Source organism: Uranotaenia lowii, chromosome 3, assembly GCF_029784155.1.
Source record: "Uranotaenia lowii strain MFRU-FL chromosome 3, ASM2978415v1, whole genome shotgun sequence".
In the NCBI taxonomy this organism is placed as follows: domain Eukaryota; kingdom Metazoa; phylum Arthropoda; class Insecta; order Diptera; family Culicidae; genus Uranotaenia; species Uranotaenia lowii.
In genome coordinates, this window is record NC_073693.1 from 192,573,790 (window position 1) to 192,595,413 (window position 21,624).

Genomic DNA, 21,624 nt, shown 5'->3' on the forward strand with positions numbered 1-21,624 from the left:
CAATTTACCATGGGTGCACGGATTCACCGCTTTTCATCCAAAATCAATTTTTTTGCATGCTAAAGGTAAAGAATAAAGACTTTTATAGATTCAAATAAAAATTTGTTGTATACATGGTTTTTCACTGTGAGTGCACGGATTCACCGCGCTTTAATTAAATATTGGACTTTTTGCAAATTTTTAAAAAGCATTTTTACAAATCTTAACTAAACCAAAGTCAAAACCATGTCTTTCATGTTCAGACATAATGATTTAAATAACGATTTTTATTTAAAGTTCCGTTATTTCAATCCTGGAAAAGAAATATTTAAATTTTATCTTGAAATAATAAATTTATTTATTTATTATTACAAAACACGTTTTTGCAATCGTACATTTATCTGATAAGATCTGATCAACATCCAAGAAATTGGAAAACGGTTACCATGGACCGAGTGAATTTTAGGAATTATATGCATCAAGTTATGTCTTGTGACGGAAAACAGTGAAAATAAAAATAATGAATCCACATTGTCAAATGTATTCGTTGATTTGTTTTTCGTTAAAAGTTTTTCGATTGACAAATATTGCATTTCAAATACCTATCATATCTAACTCAAGAATATGTTGTGTTCTGAAGCAAGTTGAAAACTGTTTCACTCTATATAATATACAACGGCGAATTTGCAGCCATTCCGTGCACCCATGTTGAAATATCCGCATCCGATGTGGTCCATCAGATAGCCTGGCACGAGTCTGGTCTAGGTATGCCAGGCGTACTGGATTCGATTCCTTGTATCGGCAAGAAAATTCTTGGGTTCAAACCCCATAAGTTGCCGACAGGTAAGATGGGTTTCCTCTTATAATAAGAATGTTCAATAAGAATGTTCAATCAGTTGCCAGCTTTATACACGGGTGCCGGAATACCTATAAGTGAACTTGCATTGGAAATTTGTCGAGCCTAATAATCAAAGAATGCATGTGAATACATTAGGGCAAAAACTGCGGTGAATCCGTGCACCCATGGTGGATAACCAACATATAAGAATATATCGTGCACCCATGTTGAAATATCATTTAAATTATTCAGTTTCATAGCTGATGTCTTCAAATTTGAATAAATAAGTACTCAATTCATAATAATTTTACTCATTCTAGTTTAGTATAAAACATATTTATCACTTATACTACTCGATTAATCGAGTGGACATGTATTAAATCTAACATAACTTTTACAAATCTTGATGAAATTTAGCCAAATTTTGACAGAAAGTTCGATTATAGTTGAGTAACAAAACAGACCAAAAAAATTGGGAGTCAAGTGCTTGAAGCGCCACACAGTGGCCAATCCGAGAACTTTTTCTTCAAATCTTCACGACTTCGCATCGAAAATCAATAATTTCATAACGAATGACACACTTCTGCCCACCATAAATCAACTAGGACTCATTGTCTTGAATGTAGCTTGCAAATGAAACGAAAAGCAAGCGAAAAAAATTGATCTGGTTTAAGTTATAGGGTTGTGAATTTAACCAGTCATTTTGACTGGTAAACTGAAATTTTTCTCGCTTACTAAAAGAGCTAGTGAAATAAAAAATACACAGTTTTGTAGAGATTCAAAATTCATGAAAATTCGTATTTTTTGTGAATGTTTAAAGCGAAGTATGCAAAAGATATTCAACAAACAAAGTGTCCAACCGGTCTTTCTAGTGTTAAGATGTCAACCTTATATCATTGAAATTTTATGCGATAGTTCAACAGATAATAGTTAACGCATGATAAAAACTATTCAAATAGCAATTTTTCTGCTACCAAGCGCACACATTATATTTTCAATGCATTTTATGTTGTTATCGATAATCTAAAAATAATAATATGATTTTATTTCATTCAGTACAGCAGATATTAGCAGTTCAAATATTCGGTTACTAATAATTGTGTGTGACCCATGATTGTGGGGGGACTGTACATTTGTCTCAAAATTTCTTAGCAAAATCCAAAAAGCGTAAAAAACTACTATACCCCCTCCCCCCTAAAAGCGTTACGTAATATTTGAACGGTTCTTAATATTCAGGTAATTTTGAAAAAAATATATAGCACTGTAAGAATTTGTCAGCCTGAAAACTCGGCTTTTTGATTATAAATTATTTAAAAATATTGTGGTTTGAAATGCGCATCTTTAGTTAATGGTTATTTTCTTTTTATTTATTTTTTATTCTGTATTTTTATAGTTTTATAAAATCAAATATTGTTTCAATATTGAAAGCAAAAGTCAAATGAATATGGACCACTGGGCCCTTTTATAAATCGGGGGTACCGATTGAACATTTGTATTTCTAGTAAAAATGAACCGGGAAAAGCTCTTCTTTGTGCCCATGCAAAAATTGAGCGTTACTGTTTTTTAAGTGCTTCTAAGAAGTGTACTCGAAAACATGCAATACTTTGTTTTGGGAATAATTTTTGAAATAAATGGATGTGAATTGATGAAGTTATTTGAAGCCAAGTTATTTGCTGATATGCAAATTCTTGTGATGTTCTCTCAAGTGATTTTTGAAATGACGTCCAATGAACAAATTTGTGCACTTTAATTTTTGGGCAACCCGCGCGCCGTCTATAATGCATTCTATGAACCACCTTTTATTCAAATCAAGGCTATTTTGATAAAGTTTGCTGTTTACTGAAGCTTTACCTTCAAAATAACTTAAAATTTTTAGTTTGGTCGAAGTTATAACAAATTTAGCCGATTGTCCTCCTTCAGCACAAAAACAATATATTTGAATTTTTATCACTATATCATCGTTTTTGCGTAATGGCATGATTCCAGATCCAATTTAAACAGATTATAAAATTTGAGGCACCTATTCAAGTACTTTTCAAAGAAGATGATCCATTTGGGGGTAGTCTTCTTTGTATTTTCAGCCATTCCTCGTGTCAATCCTTATGAAAGACTGAGCAATTTGCAGTTTCCACAGATCGTTAGCTTTCTCAAGTACTAGACATTAAATTTTTCAATTTTTTCTCCTTGTTTATCTCCGGGAAATACAGGCGAGACTTGTCAACGAAAAGTTCCTGGTTGGAAACCAGGTGTACGCTAAAGAGTTCGTTTTGCTATCCATCACGAACTTTTTCAAAATATCTCCCCATATTGTCCAAATATTTTTCGCAGGATATGACAACCGTATTTTGTTTATTTTGCCGGTGGGCAGCTTTTCTACCTTGGAGAAATAAAGTCTGGCCTATAAATAAGTTAGCTAGGCGAACCAGTCAGAAAAAACCTGATTGCAAAAAAACCACTTTCCTCTCACTTCAAGGATTTGATAATTTTCAAATTTTAGCTCATTTATGGGTCCTCTAGGACCTCTTAAACGACTGCGTCTTTTCTGGATTTTTCTTGATCCTGCAAAAAAAATTTGGTCCATGAACTTCAATATAAGACGCTATCTCAAAAATCACTTGACAGATTATCACCAAATTTACATTACTAGGTTGCCTCACTGAAAATTTCATCGATTTTTTTTATTACAATATCTAATTAACACTTCTCAATGTCTTAATTTACTAGTTACTGGAACAATTAAGAATTTTTATTTTCCCTAAACATGAAACCTCGCGTCGTTTTCCCACTGTGTGAAGAACAATAAAACCATCGAATATGCTACCGTCTGCATTGATACTCTTCCAGATCGATGCCATTAAGGTAGAGAAGACGGCCGTGAATTGGTTAGGTAACATCCGGGAGAACATTCGTTTTTTCGGCTGCAGAAAAAAGGTCAGCATCGGATGGATCCGGAAGCACAGTTTTACATAAATCAACCGGTGAAAAATACATCCTTTTGCCGGACTCGTTCAGGTATACTGGTAGCGAGCGATTGGGAACGATAAATTTTCTTGGAGAAGAAAGAATACAACCGGAAAAAATAAAGCCCGGAGTGTTTCGCAATAATGTCACACTGAGACTGGAAGAATCACCAAATGGCGGACCGGATGGCGTCATTCAAACGAATGGGGCAAATTTTACATCTTCACCTTTGGCCGAACCCGTTCGAGCATAAATATCTCTCAATTCAGATCATTGGGACCGGACCCGGACTTAGTTCTCGAGTGAAGCAAAAAAGGTTCCGCGTCCTATTACGAGATTGTCGTCCATTTGTCCAAGTGAAAAAGGCAATACCGGTGATGGATATCTGTTTTATTGTACTGTCTCCGATGGAACCGTTGGAGTTCTAGCCAATAAGGAAGTGATTGCCAGATTTTTACTGTGTTTTTTCTTGCAGATTCGTAGAGATTTTTTTAGAAATAGATTTTTCCTATAAATATTAAATGTAATAATATATATATTGAATTGTTATCCAGTTTAAAAACTAATTATAAGTATTTAAATCTAATCCAATCGAATCCCAGTTACAGCATACAAAGTACACTTTCTGTGTTTTGGTGGTTATAGCACGTTATAGCATTAGATGCTAGCCATCATATCTTCGAAAAATGTACGCTTAGAGTTAAGTGTACCTATGTGTTTGTGTCCGTATTTAAAAAAAAAAATAACACAGATGCTTTTCAATTATTAGTTCTTTTTTAAACATATAACATGACCAAACATGGTTGGAAATTTGTTAAGCCTTCCCCACTGTATGAAAATTGACGAATAAAAGCGTATAACTTTCAAACTGAACAGATTAAATAGGTTGATTTATCAGCCATTTCTTAACACGTATGTATGAATGTGTATTACAGATATGGCCCTTGAGGAATACTTTCCCAGAATTTTTACAAACTTTTCTAAAAAAAAATGAAACTTTAAGAGTTTTCAAAACCTCCTTTTCTGAATGGGTTAAGTAAGAATATTTTGACAATCAGCTTTTCACGCAATGAAGCAATTATATTTCTTGTAGAATATGTTTAATGTTTTTATTAGTAAGTCAGAAAACTGCTTAATCTTGAAATCTCTAATTAAAGAACAATAAATGAATTCAATTCAGAGTATTATAGAAAAATTTTGTTTATGACACATTCTTGGTGATAACTATTTGACAGGTGTTTTTTTTGCAAAAATTGAATTATTTTTACTGAAAATTATTGTTTAAATTATAATAAAAATTGTCAAATAAAATGTTTATTTTCATGCTTCAATGGATTCAATAGTTCTTAAATTAGCAGATTTTATAATAAAGAATGGCAGAATACATGTTCCATTTTGTTTTCCAAACAGAACGATAAGTAATTTGTTCAATTAAAATTATTAACATTGCAAACACAGTAGGTAACTGCTAACTGTTAAACCCTTTACCGCATGAATCATTAATTCGTTGAGAAAAAAATTTTCGTCAACGGAAATAACGTTATTAACCTCTAACTGAGCAATTTAAGCTAAAAAAACATACTTGATTTTCCAGTAGTTTTTATTGTTTCAATAGTGTAAGAGATAAATTTGTTTTTATTAGTTTTTTTACAGTTTTGTTATTCCGAATCGAATTTTTGATTGATATAAGCTCGTATGCAGAAGAGGGTTAAGAGAAAACTAAACAAATGTAGCTTTTCTTGACGACGCAAGAAATATGAACAATCATTTCTATATCAACCCTCCCAGATCAAAAATTGTGATATACATAATTTGACAACATTTTATTTACATCTAGTTAACTACTTAACTGCATTTCGCGTAATTGAATTTGATTAATTTGAAGTCCTTGAGGTGAATTTAAAGTTCGATTCAAAAAAATGTTTATATTTCAAAGGAAGATTTTAATTTTTTATATTTAATTAAATGTTACATGAGGGGATTTTTTTTTATTATCTGACGGGGAGGCATTGGGGGTCTTCAGATGAAAATTTAATTATTTTTTACGAACACATTAAACACATGTCTTATTAGATTTCTGAAGTTTTTTTTTCGAGTAAGATTTTTTTTGTATATAAAACTAGCTGATCCCGTACGAACTTCGTTTCGCTTTAAATCATTGGTACGTCAAAATGAGTTTAGAAAATGAATTTTAAACATTCTTTCGACAATTTTGGGGAAAAAATTCAACAGTGTTCAAAGTCGCTACTGTTACTATTACTTGAAATTCAAATGAAACGGTTGATTGGCTTTTTATTAAAATTTATGTGAGAGTGTTTTCTTCTCGATCGGTTGCAAAATCTAGACATTATGGCAGAAACATGTACTGTTTGTTGGTGTGCACGACTCTTTTGCTTGACCTTCACACTTAAATTGGTATCAATTAACTGCCTCCAACAAAATTATTGCACAAAACACTGAACTTTCAATGAAACCCTCTTTTTCTGTCCCATGGCCCGAAATTCGATAATTGAAACCGATTTTACGTTCCTCAAAACTCCCTTGTGTCATTTTTTCTTTTCAAATTGTATGTAAAATAACGTCAGGAACTTGAAAACAGTGATCAGTGAATATAGACGCCCCTTTCGCCGACCCTTGACACGGAACATGCTACCTGGAGTCAATTGCTCATAGTTTATAACCCTCATCTGAACATTTTCATCTCAATCCGATGCATGATCACGACAATATCGCGAAAACAGTGAGCAACTAACATGGACGGCCTTTTTTTACCACGATTCAAAACTTGACACCTGAAATCAATTATCTTTTCTGTTAAACTCCCATGTGCCAATTTTCATTACAATTCTATGCTCAATCAAGAGAATTTCGTAAAAACAGTGAACAGATTATTACCCCCTTTTGCCGACCCCTGAGTCAAGATTTGAAACCTGAAAGCAAAAGTGCGTCCCTCAAAACTCCTATGCGGAAATTTTCATCTCAATCCAACGTAGAATAACGTCAAAATCGCAAAAACATTAAAGTTAGGTATGGACGACTCCTTCAGCCGACTTCTGATCCGCAATTCGAAACTTGAAATCGATTGCTCGTCTTTCAAAACACTCATGTGCAAATTTTCATCACAATCCGGCGTATAATAACACCAATATCGCAAAAACATTAATCAGTGAATATGGACGATCCTTGATCCTAAATTTGATATCTGTAATCGATTGCTCGTCTCTCAAAACACTCATGTGCAAATTTTCATCACAATCCGTTGTATAATAACGCCAATATCGCAAAAACATTAATCAGTGAATGTGGACGACCCCTTTGGCCAACCCCTGACCCTAAATTTGATAACTATAATCGATTGCTCGTCTCTCAAAACACTCATGTGCAAATTTTCATCACAATCCAATGTAAAATAAAGCCAATATAGCAAAAACATTAATCAGTGGATATGGACGACCCCTTTTGCCGACCTCAAACCCTTAATTTGATAACTGTAATCGATTGCTCGTCTTTCAAAACACTCATGTGCAAATTTTCATCACAATCCGTTGTATAATAGCGCCAATATCGCAAAAACATTAATCAGTGAATATGGACGACCCCTTTGGCCGACCCCTATCTCTAAATTTGATAACTGTAATCGATTGTTCGTCTCTCAAAACACTCATGTGCAAATTTTCATCACAATCCGATGTATAATAAAGCCAATATCGCAAAAACATTAATCAGTGGATATGGACGACCCCTTTTGCCGACCCCTATCTCTGAATTTGAGAACTGTAATCGATTGCTCGTCTCTCGAAACACTTATGTGCAAATTTTCATCACAATCCGGTGTATAATAACGCCAATATAGCAAAAAAATTAATCAGTTGATATGGACGACCCCTTTGGCCGACCCCTGACCCTTGATTTGATAACTGTAATCGATTGATCGTCTCTCAAAACACTCATGTGCAAATTTTCATCACAATCCGACGGAAAATAACGTCAATAACGTGAAAACAATATTTGTCTTGTATGGACGACCCCCTTCAGAAGGGGTCGTCCAAAAATCTAAAAACATTTTTCATCATTCCTGGTCCTGAGCATCCATGCCAAATTTCAGATCTCTAGCTCTTAAGACGGCTGAGTCTATAGAGGACAAACAAACAAACAAACAAACAAACAAACATACAGATAATTGCTTTTTATATATATAGATGCACGCATGCATCCTATTTTCATTGAAACGGTACAATTTATATGTTTTTAAAATCATGAAAAGCTAAAAAAGTGGTGAAAAATCGTTTTTTTTTTCAATAAATCAAACGTGAAAGTCGATTCAGTCTCAGTACGATGTTGGGAAGTGGATTGAAATCATTATAGAGAATATTGTGTGGAAATCTATTTAGTTACGAATCACATTATTCTGGTTGTTAAGCTACGAAAATGTGGAAATCCTAGTTGTTTAGCTACGAAACACGGTAAAATTTCCAAATGGTGTCATACAAGGCCGCGCAAACGGAGGGGGGAGGGGGTTACGGGACCCCTCCCCCCATGGAAATTTTTGTCTAAGTTAAATTGTCACCGTAGTATTGGTATCTTAAAAGGTTTTTGAAAAGAAATGTAAACAAGCTGGCTTCCGGCGAATTTTACTCATAAATCACTCTAAGCTTAAGGGGAGGGTAGGGTCTAACGGGTATAAAAAAACACCATTTTCACGATTTATTTCTCGAGCTATCGTTCGAACAAATGTATTCAAATTTTTTGCATTATGCAAAGCATTGTTAAAAGAACATTTAGTAATTTTTTCGTAGAAAAATATTGAAAAATGAGCCAGTGACGGAGCACTTTCGAGGATGCCTTTTAGAAAACAGGATTTGCGGATTCTCAGCACAGAATCATGTGAAGTCAAAATACCAGACCAAAATATTTTTAATAAATGTTTTTCTGGACCCCAACGTTTTTATTTAACAAAAAAGAAAAACGTTGGGATCTGGTATTTTATATGTAGAAAATATGTTCCAAATTTGAAAAGAATCGGATAAGTAGTTTTCAAATGACGATGTCCACGGACTTTAAAAATGTGCTTTCGAGAAAAACGCGTTTGATGTTTCTGCTCTTGCTTTCTTGCAGTATTAGATAGGAGGAGATAAAGGCCTATAATTTCTACAGTTTTGCTTCAATTGACTTGAAAATTTGACACAACATTCTTGAAATGTTTTTGAATGAAGAGTTAATCACCGTAAATTTTATTTTGTGAAATTATTTATCGGCTATATCGGTGAAATTTATATTCTTTGAGAAAGAATATTCAAGAATTGAAAGATTATAGACGGATAGAAGATTAGAATAAGATGAAAGATGTTGAAAATTGAGCGGAAGGGTAATTTTAATTTGAAAACTTTTCATCACATTTCATCGATTTGTTCCTCACGGGCCTACTACCTTGCAGTGGTTGAGACAGATAGAATTGTAGCAACCACCACACAATAGTAGGCCTAGCGTGGTTCGTCCCACAAGCGGAAACTTGCAGTACGAACGAACAAAAAGATGAAATGTGATCGCTCAGAAAAGCTTCAAATACGACCGAGACACATTTATCGATAGATGCGTTTCTCGGTATGTACGTCGGAGTCTAAACTAGGGTGGTCTAACCGGTTATACCGAAACCGGTAAAACCGGTAAAACCGTCCAATTCCTCAATACCGGAATACCGACTTTTGGGACGGTAAAAAACCGGTATTTCCGGTAAAATTTTCATCATTATTAGGAATAAGAGGAGAAATCACCGTGAATTTGTTTTATGAAATGAATTTGCGGCTTTATCGGTGAGGGTTAAAGAGTTGAAATGAAAGACGGATAGAAGATCAGAAGAAAATTCTAAGGTGGTGAAAAGAGCGAAGAGCATTTGAAATAGAAGCTTGACCACATACTAAATTCTTTGTCCCACACCAATTAACTGTATTGAAGAAGTAGTACCCAATAGAGAAGGCACTACATTTTTCGATACAGTTAATTATGGATGGTTCGACCGCCATGTGAGTGTGCACATGTGCCGAACGGACAAAAAATTTTTTTTTTTTTTTTTTTTTTTTTTTTTAGCATGTGGTTGCTCGCACTCACATGGCGGTCGAACCATCCATAATTAACTGTATCGAAAAATGTAGTGCCTTCTCTATTGGGTACTACTTCTTCAATACAGTTAATTGGTGTGGGACAAAGAATTTAGTATGTGGTCAAGCTTCTATTTCAAATGCTCTTCGCTCTTTTCACCACCTTAGAATTTTCTTCTGATCTTCTATCCGTCTTTCATTTCAACTCTTTAACCCTCACCGATAAAGCCGCAAATTCATTTCATAAAACAAATTCACGGTGATTTCTCCTCTTACTAATAAAAATAATTCGGCTATAAAAATCAATTACAAAACATCGTTCCGATAATCGAAAATAGTTAGGCCAAGATTTCTGACCGTTGACCGTATGCGACAACTCAATCCAGTTGGAACATCCGCACAAAACGAAAATAAGAAATCTACCTAGCCATCGATGGAACGATATCGCACAATAGAAGACTTAACAGAGCAACCACATGCTAAATTTTTTGTCCGTTCGGCACATGTGCACACTCACATGGCGGTCGAACCATCCATAATTAACTGTATCGAAAAATGTAGTGCCTTCTCTATTGGGTACTACTTCTTCAATACAGTTAATTGGTGTGGGACAAAGAATTTAGTATGTGGTCAAGCTTCTATTTCAAATGCTCTTCGCTCTTTTCACCACCTTAGAATTTTCTTCTGATCTTCTATCCGTCTTTCATTTCAACTCTTTAACCCTCACCGATAAAGCCGCAAATTCATTTCATATTATTAGGAATTGTTCTAAAATTGACACAGCTAAATGTTTTTTTTACCAAATATTTATGAGTACAAATACTCAAATTTTGTTCAATCAGCTTCAAAAACCAAGCTCAATAAATCTTTTTGCAAGGTTTATGTGAGATTTGATTGTCGATGTAACTTTTTGAATCAAAGCTTTATTCATGAAACTTTATACATTTCAGTTCAGCTATCGAACTAACGCTCCACAACATTTAAAGACGTACTTTTAATAGGTACAATGACTGAAAAAAGATACAGCTACAGGAAATTTAAGAAAGCTTCACATTAAGTACTGAATTTTTCATTGATGAGCTGGAATTTGGTAAAATTTGCAAAAAAGTTTTATCCATATAAAGGCCAAGTTTATCAAAATCGTTCTAAACGGTGCCAGGCTTTCACAAACTTGAAATTTAAAACGAAAAATATTAAAAACTGATTAGAAGCTTCCTAAATTGATTCAAAACATAAAATGTGTCAACAGAGTCAGCATTTCAACACATGTTTACATCAATTCTAACTTCAGTTCTAACCAAGGTCTTTAGATACACTAGGTTCTCCGACTTTCACAGTAAGTAGGCGAGGAGTGAGCGGGGCTCTCAATGAGTTTGTTTATTTTTTGCTCAGCTTTTCTGTGGTTTGTTGGTAAACAAACTTCATGAATTCCGCATAGTTGCATAGTCTACATAGCCAAAATGGCTGAATCGGGAATTCGATATTCGGTAACACCTCCTGTATATATACTCACCTTGGTTCTAACAAAATTTTCAACAGAGTCAGCATTTTAAAAATGTTAGACTGTTTGAATGATTTTTTTATCAATATTTTCAAGGCAATTGATGGAACTTTGTTGTTTTTATTTTTAACGCTGTTCAAGAATTTTTTTTTTCAAGGTATAGCAGTAACAAAGTTTTTATAAATTTGCAACAGTATTATAGGAACGAAAAGTGTATGAATCAAATCCAAGCAACTATATGTATTGCTGAATTTTGACTGGTTTTTGAATAGATTTTTATTTCTATTTGTTCGTTTTTTTTTGGAAGGCAAACTTACTGCGATCACGACCTAGGTTGCGGGGAAAACAATCGTATTTTAGATAACAATAATCTGTAATTTTGTGAGTCATAAACTTTGTGAAAGTGTTATGAGTTTTTTTTATTTATTAGTTACATTCCCGCAACCTCACAGCAAAATTATAATAATAAAATGAAGATCATAAATATTATGATTATCATGAGTATGATGATAGAGTTATGACAGAGGGATAATTTAAAATATTATTAATATATTGCGTTAAAAATTCTGAGCATTTTATGCCATTACTACTGCAATCAGAAGAAACCTATTTATGAAATCGATATACTTTGAAAAGTACCGGTTTTACCGGTTTTATCGGTTTTATAAATTACAAATACCGAAATACCGGATTTGAAAAAAAACCGGTAAATCCGACCACCCTAGTCTAAACAGAGCAGGGCAAGTGTTTCAGAACGAAAAGTTCACTAAGTTGCATTTTTCGAGCCGCTCGGGGAGAAATGGACAACCATGATAGTAAGAATGTTTGTTTTTAATCATGTTTTTTTATGTTTGTCGTTTTGTATCTTTTTTTAATATTTTTTATCATTTGGCATTATTTTGTTTGTAGTCGTTTATGAGATTTTTTTTATTTTTTTTGTTTTTTGTAATTTTTGGGGGCTTTATATTTTTTGCATTTTTTGTTAATGTTGTTATTAAATATCAACATTCTTGAACTTAAAAACGTATTTATGGGGTTTGTCTAAATTATATTGGCCCTGTTATTGTGAACACTATATAGTAATGTCATTCCAAAACAACGTTAGATTTTGTACATTTGCCAAAATCGAATGTTGCCAAAACGAACGGGGACTATAAAAGTTTAAAATCAATTTTAAATTTTCCTCAAGACTAAGTAATATTGGGACCAGCGAAATTCAAAAGAAGTTTTAAACTAATTTGAATTTGAGATATATTTAAAGCATAAATTCATTCGTTTTGCAGGTTTAAACAAATTTGTTAGATGAAATAAAAGTTTTTTTTAACTTTTTGTAGTTATGTCAAAACATTTTTTATGTAATAATGTCTTTACAAATAAAAAAAAACTGTTGACATTTACTTTTTTAGATCATGCATCATCATCATTGAAATATTTTTCCTTAGTTGAATGAACAAACCAAATCTGTATCAGATTTTTCTTAAATGTAGGTTTGATTTAATCAGTTATCGATGATTGATTTCATTTAAAACTGATACATTACAAAACTCCATATCACCAAAACTAAATGTGATAGTTCGAATTTGACAAAAGATAGACAAAAGATTGATAGAGTTATAAATTGAATTGTACAAATAAGTTTTTATAGTGATAAGACGTGTTAATTGAAAAAAAGTTTGTCTATGTTTTTCAAATTAAAATTTTTGTGATTAAAGAGCATAAACTATAATTTTTTTCCTTTTGATTTTTTAACATGATCTTACAATTTTTCATTTTAGGAAATTTATAAAAGACTTACCAGAAATATCATTGATTTGGAAATTTAATTGTGATTTGTTTTGTAAATTTTGTTTTACTTTTTCAACAAAAATTATAATTTTTGGAGTTTGTGTGATAATCATGAGCAGTGCTGCAAATTTTCAGTGTCAGTGAGAAATTATCAGCTGACTTTATTGCAGTGTATCGGTCAGTTCAATTCCAACTAGATTCATACGAGAATGAACTGAAAGCTCAGTCCTGAAAGCTCTCTGCACACTTATTCACCAATCGGCAACATCGGTGCTTAGTATACATTCAGGCTCTTTGCAGGTTCATGAGGTTATCCAATCTTCATTTTCAGTTTCAAGCGAACATTGCTGAAAGTGAAAAAAGCTTCCTTCTATTATCATTAAGTTTAGTTGAATGGTGACAAAGATTGTTCGACTCGCTAGACATGCGCAAATTTCAGAATTACTGCTGAGATCGCTATTTTTGAAGGATTCTGATAAAAAATACGTCTGTTTCAAATGGTGTGAAGAGGTGGGAAGGTTTAGAAATGAGTGTTCGGGTTGGCGAGACGAACGCTGGCGAGGGAGCGTGTAGACGAATGTGGGGGACAAAATTATGAAAAAAAGTTGGCAATAAAATGACAAAACATGACAAATGTGGTAAAAGTATGACAAAATTGTTACAAAAAAAATCTGACAAATAGGAATGAAATTTACAATACAATGGAAAAATATTTACTAACACAACTCTGTCGAAAATATGACAAATCTGATTAAAATGTGACAATATTTTAACAAAAATATGACAAAAAAGACAAAATAATGGCAAAAAAAAAATGACAAGAAAATTTGATATCAAAAGAACAAAAATACGACTATGTCGTCAAACTATGTAAAAATTTGACAAAATGATTAAATATTACAAATCTTCCAAATTGTTGTCATTTTTTAACCACATAAATAATTTTATTGTCAATTTTTTGTGATAATTTTGTTTTAATAATAAGATTTATGTCATAATGTTGTCTTATTTTCATAACATAACACATGTTTTTGACAAAGTTTTCTCGAAGTTAAATCATTTTATTGTTTAATTTATGTTGTTTTTGTCAGACTTTGTCATTATTTTATAATTTTGTTGTCATGTTTTGTCATTGTATTGTAAATAATTTGCTTCATTTTTGTGTTATTTTTCATATTTTTATCACATTTGTCACATTTTTGTCTCATTTGTCGGATTTTTGTCTTATTTTTGTTATGTTTTGTCATTTTATTGTCAATTTTTTATGATATTTATGACATAATTGTTTGACTGATGTCATTTTATTGTCAAATTTTAGTCATATTTGTCAGATTTTTCTCATACTTTTGTCAAAATTTTGCCATGTTTTCAACATATTTATCACATTGTGTAATAATTTTGTCATTTTTTGACCTCATTTTATCATATTTTTGTCATTATTAATTACCATAAATTCAATTTTTTTTATATACATCCATCCTCTTGTCCCGCTTCAAGTAAACGTATAGTCTCAGCGATTTTCAATTCGCGTTTTCTTTTTGAATCCCAATTCATAATTTGCAAAAATGGCAAAAACAAATGCTTACTGAAATTATCAGCAACTTTCGCTGACACTGATTGAATGCTTAAGCTGCAGTCACTGATGAAAAACAGTAAGTGACAGAAATGCCCAAGCGAAAGACGCTTTCGTAGCTTTCGAGTGAAACAAGTTAGTTCGGGTTTACGAGTGAGCTTTCTACTGACTGAGAGACACACTCACACAGCTTTCTGTAGGCACGAGGATGACCGAGCCGATCAGAAGCTTTTATATTTGTTGACTTTTCTATTCCGTTCATTTCAGATGAAGCTTTTTACACTGATAGAAAATCACAGTCAGTATCATTCGTGCTTGAAGATAATTTGCAGCACTGATCATGAGTAAGAAAATGATATTAGAAATCCATTTCCTTGTTTATCGTGTAACATTGGGTTTTTATTATTTTAAGCTAGATTTGAATTTCGAAAACTCTCGTCCCGTTTCGGGGGAGGGGGGGGGGGTGCATGGGCCTGTCCTTCGCTCGGGCCTGGTGTCGTATTGATACACAAGACTGTATGAAGCAAGAAACTTGTTTGATGTTATTTCTAGTTTCAATGAACTGTGAGAGCTAAAATATTTTTTCTGTCACTTTGCCAGAATTCAATACAACATTGAGATTCGTTGAGCGACTTTTAGGGTTTCATGAATTAATGAGCTAAAAATTACCTTGTGACTTTTTAGTAGGAAACTCAGATCCTATTGTTGTGGTTGCTGTTCTAATGAATCGAAATTTATAGTTGTACATGCAATAGCTTCTAATTTCGAATTGAACGTACCATGAATAAAAATTAAGTATTTTACTTACAATAAATTTGTTAGACTGCTAGAAACGACCTCGCATTAAGCTTATGTTTTTTATATGAGTTGGTGTCAAGTCTGTTTTCATTGTGGAGTATTTTCTCAGTATTTAGTCTTCCATACCTCTGGGTCGAATTTTTTTTTCTCATTAAGTTCTTATGCAAATGCAAAATGCAGACGCTTCTATGTAAACTAAATTTTCAAATATTATTGGAAAGTGCAATCAAGAACTTGACATCCATGAAATGATTTTCCATCTTGTAAATAGGTCAATCTGCTTGGCATAAACCTGTGCTTCCGATTAAAAATTGAGAAAAAAGGGAATACATGTTCAAATTTTTTTCTCAAAATGAATAATTTCGAAAGCTTTCATGTATCCAGTTCATAACGACCAAAAAAAATTCACTGTACCTAATTTTTTCACGTTTCATATTATTTCATGCGAAACTATAGCTTTTGCGAGAAAAAGCATACACCTGTTTGGGACGACCGTCAATGAACGCGTACTTCACAGTGAATAAAACCTCCAGTTCTGCGAACACTTGAACAATACCTCGTGGAGATGGTAAGGTGGCTCAAAGGTTTAAGCAAAGTCAAAGCAGTCTTTTTGCCATTTTCTTTTTCTTCAATGGAAAAATGAGCTCCCGGGGATCAGTTTTCAGAAGCAAAATTTATCTTCTTTGTTTATGACTCAAAGCATCTGGTACCTAACTACGAGTTTTATAGCTCAAGAAAGTAAACGATGTACGCTCGTACATAGGCTTTATTTTTGACATTGAATCCGTTTAGAAGATAAATTTTAACTTTTTTTTTTAATATTTTCAAACATTTTTGATAATTTTTCTATAGTATCATAAATTTGTAAAAATCCGTCATTAAAGCCATAAATATTATTAATCTTTATACAACAGTATTTATAATATGTTCCACAAGAGATTATTATTAGCTTCACCAATTAAAACCGATATTCTCTCGAACGAAATTGCATAGGAAACATATTAATAGATGTTCAGTTTCTTGACAAGCTTTGTATGATTTGTGTGATGTCAATTCGAATGGTTAATCTTGAGTTATGTGACGGGAGTAAATAACATATACATCAATCTCGTGAAACCTTACCTGCAACACATAATTCTGCACACATTTGCTTTTCGTTCTCTCGGGGAGCGATGATTCGTTAATGGCATTGCTTTCCATCAAAGAAAATGTTAAATTTCCCAAGACGAACGGCATATCCGCCATCATCGTAGTTGATTCGTACAGGGAACTTCTGCTCACAGCGTCCAGCGCATTTGTGTAGGTGCACTGCAGTGAGGAAGAATTATCCTCTGCAGCTGGAAAATCCATCATCAAGCAAAAAGGGGCAAAAAGCAATGGAAACGAAACGAAACGAAAGATAAAATGAGTCATAAATTAACCTTTTTTCTGTTGGTTTCCCCAGCAAACTGAGCGGGTAAAGTACTAACAGTAATACTTTGGAGAGCTCCCGAACCGAAAAACAATAAGTAAAATTCTTTGCCATTCTTGAGCTGCATCCCTTTCAACTATTTGTTAAGTAAAATATTTAACTTTCTGGTATACCTTTTCTGCCGTATTGCACAAGTTCGACACTGATGCTGGTTCCGATGGGACAGGATAATGTAATAAGCTCATCTTCACAACTCATCTGCCGGAATGCTCGCAGAGTGGTGGAGAGGAGTCCTGAAATAAAGGGAGAAAAATCTGATTAGTTCGCCTTTGAAATGGCTGATTGAATTTTTTGCGCTTTCATAACCTCATCCGAACATCTTCCGAATCGATTTCGAGAACAAACTCATTTCACTCACAGAACTTTCCCTCTGTAAAGATCCAAACTGCCAAAATAAGTCATGCACAGTTCCCAAGAACAAAAATGATATGTTTGTAGCTAACTAGTTATGCTCGAGTTATTATTGTTTGTCAAATGTACATATGTCCAAAATTTTGTTTTTACTCAAAAATTTGACCAAAACGTAGGAAAATTAATATTTTTCGAAAAATGTATGATTCCATTAAGACCATAACGCAAAAACAAATCAATTGCTTTTTCGAAAAAAATATGATTCCATTAAGACCATAACGCAAAAAAATCAATTGCTGTATCAAGCATGGCAAAATCCATGTATTTATCAAACTATGCGCATAGATGAATCTAATAGCAAAAGAATACAGTTTTCCAAATATTTCGTGTAATCTAAGGTTTCACTTTTTCGAGGTGGTTTGAGGTTCGAAAAATATTTTTACACCAACACCAATAGGATTATGTAACCACTAAAAAGATTGTAGGTGATCATTAAGCACATCCGTCATATTGGGTAAAGTTTTTTACGGAATGAAAAATATTGTTAAGATTTGTTCATATATCGCTCCATTTTTTTCAATTGTCTATGAGAATCAAAAACATTAAAAAACTAGCTTAAGATGTGAGAGACTTAGCGTTTTCTTAGCAGAGACAACCAAGTCCTCCACGAGTCTCGCTCAAACTGCTGTCGTAATGTTCGTTTATCCAGACAGAAGTCCACCAGTTTTGATCAAGTTTTAAACCACAAGCAGGCGGTTGCACCCAGCATACAGAAAAAGCTCTCAAATCGATAGCAAATGCACCGAACCAAAATTTTGGTACCAGAACGTCAGCATGTTTCCTGAAATTAAACGCTTTACTATACAATAGACCAAACATAGGGTAGCATATCGATTGCCAAACGCATTTTTTGTTGTCATACTGCAAACTTTTAACAAGGATTTTACTGAAATTTCTGCATTTTATGACAAACAATAATTTATTAATGTTAACAAAGATTCCATTGATTGACATCCTCGAAACGCAGAAATCGTTTCAGAAATCATCAAAAAATTGCTTCTGGATTGTCAAAATACAAAACACAGAATTTTGACGAATTTTTAAAGGTAGCTGTTTTTCGACTTTATTGTGAATTTGTAATTTCTCATATTTTCTTGTTCTAGAATCAAACTATTCACTGGATTTGGAGTATAGTAACTCAAGACTTCCTGACTTGTTCAAAAAGTCTGTCCCATTTTTATTTTTCATATTTTTGTAAAGTATCTCAGCGCTTATGTAATTATTTCACTAGAATCGGTATGAAATTGGCTTTTTAATGAATATGAATTTATTGAGGAAATTTTGCGTTAAAATACTCAAAATCTACTGCAAAATTCAATTTAGGTACAAGAAAATCTGCAAATACTGCAAATTCACAAAAGTTTAAAAAACAGCCAACTTTGAAAATTCGACAAAAACTATGAGACTATTTGACAATCTAAAATTGCAAAATGTTCCACATCACGTAAATTTTTCAATCCTCTTTTAAAAATTCATCTGTTGCGACTTAAACAATTTTGACGATTCATTGATTGAAAAGTAGGGTTTTTACATCACTTTTTTTCATTTTTTTGTGGCCAAGATCTTAAAGTTTTTTTAAAATATATCCTTATGTGCAACGTGTAGCTTCGAACTTCAGCTTTCTTGGCCACTGAGTGAAATATTTTGAGTAATCCAAAGCTGATCTACAGTCTTTTTTCCGAAGTATGTTTTTTTTTTCTTAGACTTTCAAAAACGAAAAACTGAAGTGATGCTTGTGAATATTGTTTAAGGAAACATATTACAGTTACAAAACTATAAATTGGTTAAAAATCTGTTGGTAAAAAAAGAGGTGTAGTGGTTTTAAGCGAGGAGTGTCAAATTGACCCTTAAGGTATCATTTTTTTCCTGGGCCTTCAGGGTGCGTCTATTAAAAAAAGTTATGATGTAAAATTAAAGATTTCAAGAAATCATTGAGGGTCTCCGAATAAATTGTATTATATGGATGCACCCGAAGAAAGTTACAAACAGCCAAACTTCCAATAGTGTCATATTGGCACTCAAGAGCGAATTAGGGTTAGAACAACAATAATGTAAATCCAAATGTTTTGAAAACGTGTGGATTGTTTTAGCGTTATATAGTCACAAAAAATATTCAAGAGATTAAAAGAAATTGATTTTTGGTGTTTTTGAATCGATAGTTTAATAAACTCCAAGAAATGCTTGTGCAGCTGTCCAAAAAAGTTCAACGAGCGAAAATGTTAGCCAAAAAGACCTACTATGGATCTCTTTTCAAATCCTCAAGTCAAAAAGAAATGTGGAAAACTATAAACTCTCTGACCATGCGGGAAAATGCGAAAACCAATAAACTAATACTGAACATAAACGGAAAGGCCATCAGCGATTCTTTGTCAGTTGCCAGCCACTTCAACGATTTTTTTTGCAAATGTGGGACCCCAGCTTGCCTCCACCATTTGTAGTCAACGCAACATAAATAAATATGGAACACTGACAAATGCTCTATCCGAATCAATTTTCCTAACTCCAACAACTGAGCAGGAGGTTTTGATCAAAATTCATAACTTGGATGCAAAAAAGAGCATAGGACCAGACGGAATTTCGGCCTTATTTGTGAAAAGGCATCATGTTCTTTTTGCTGATCTTCTGAAAAATGTTTTCAACGAAAGTATTACGACCGGTACATTCCCAAGGTTTCTGAAAATTGCACGAATCGTCCCAATACACAAAAGTGGACAAAAAACTGACGTTAACAACTATAGACCAGTATCTGTACTTTCAATCTTGAGTAAAATATTGGAACAACTGCTAGTTTGCAGATTAATTGGTTTCCTTCAGTCACATCAACTTCAGGATGGGGAACTGGGGAACAGGATCTAGTACAGTGACCGCTGCAAGTGAGTTGTCTAACGAAATCTATGAAGCGTTCGAAAATCAACAATTTGCTGCAGTTCTTTTTCTCGATCTCAAAAAAGCCTTCGATACCGTAGACCACGAGCTGTTGTTAGATAAACTGAACTACTATGGAATTCGAGGAACAGCTAATGATCTGATTCGGAGTTACCTTTCCGACCGTGTCCAAAACGTAGGAATAAACGATACCCAAAGTACATTTCTACCGATGTCAGTTGGTATATTCCAAGGTAGTAACATAGGACCACTAATGTTCTTACTGTACGTTAACGATCTACCGAAACTAGCGCTCAAAGGTAAAACACGCTTATTTGCTGACGACACATCGTTAACACATATTGGAAGAGACGCAGACGATTCGATTAGCCGGATCAAACATGACATGCACATGTTAATGGGGTATTTTGCCGAAAACTTGCTATCGCTAAACCTGTCCAAAACAAAGTACATGGTGTTCCACTCACCTAGAAAACGACTTGAAGAGCACCGAGTTTAGACCATCGACTCGACTGTCATAGAAAACGTCGATAGCTATAAATATCTGGGCCTAACTTTTGATACCAAACTATCTTGGCACCCCCACATTAACCAAATAAAAAACGATAACAGCGCTGCCTGTGGCCTCTTATGGAAAGTATCAAAGTTTGTCCCTACGAAGCAGTTAGAAGCCATGTACTTAGCATTCGTTCAATCCAGATTGAATTACATGGTAGCGATATATGGAAGTGCCACGAAAACAAAATTAAAGTCGCTTCAAGCAACTCAAAATCGATGCTTGAAAACTATCTACAAAAAACACGATTGCACCCAACAATAAGTCTTAACACAGAAGCTGCGAAATCTATAATGCCCATTCTAGCGTTGAGAGAACTACAATGCCTCGTTCAAATCCACAATAAATTGCACAACCCGTCAACCCACCACAACGAAACACTACAAATCCGTAACCACCGCTACAATCTGCGAAGAAACCAAATGCTGGAAGTTAGATGTCCAAAGTCGAACCTAACTAAAGCATCTTACAATTACTTCTGCAAGTCGAAGTACAATCAGCTGCCAAATAATTTGAAAGAAGAAAGGAATCTTATCAAATCCAATTAATATTCGTAACAAAATCTCTAACTATATAATCTGAAAAACCATCCGCCAATACGTCCCTAACTGATCAGTGATTCTAGTGTACCTCCTTCAAAGAGATTAAATCTCGCTGGAGGTACCATCAGCTATCAGTCCTCATCATGAACCTGCGCAAACATCCGACTATATCCAGTTTTGCAATTTTTTTTTGTTTTCCTTCTCACCACCGAGCCACCCACCGCCATT

At 33.7% G+C, this 21,624-nt stretch overlaps 1 protein-coding gene across 2 annotated transcripts in view; it reads right to left on the reverse strand.

Annotated features, from left to right (window-relative positions):
• Window positions 1-21,624, reverse strand: part of LOC129751676 (uncharacterized) — a 93,000-nt gene that overhangs the window by 46,660 nt on the left and 24,716 nt on the right. The window contains exons 2-3 of one of the 2 annotated variants that reach the window (XM_055747333.1): window positions 17,115-17,234; window positions 16,653-16,861 (exon numbers count right to left, since the gene is read on the reverse strand). In XM_055747333.1, coding sequence (XP_055603308.1) covers window positions 16,653-16,861; window positions 17,115-17,234 — 329 coding nt within the window. Of the gene's footprint in view, window positions 1-16,652; window positions 16,868-17,114; window positions 17,235-21,624 lie in introns of both variants that reach the window. The other variant, XM_055747332.1, reaches the window with a different exon arrangement.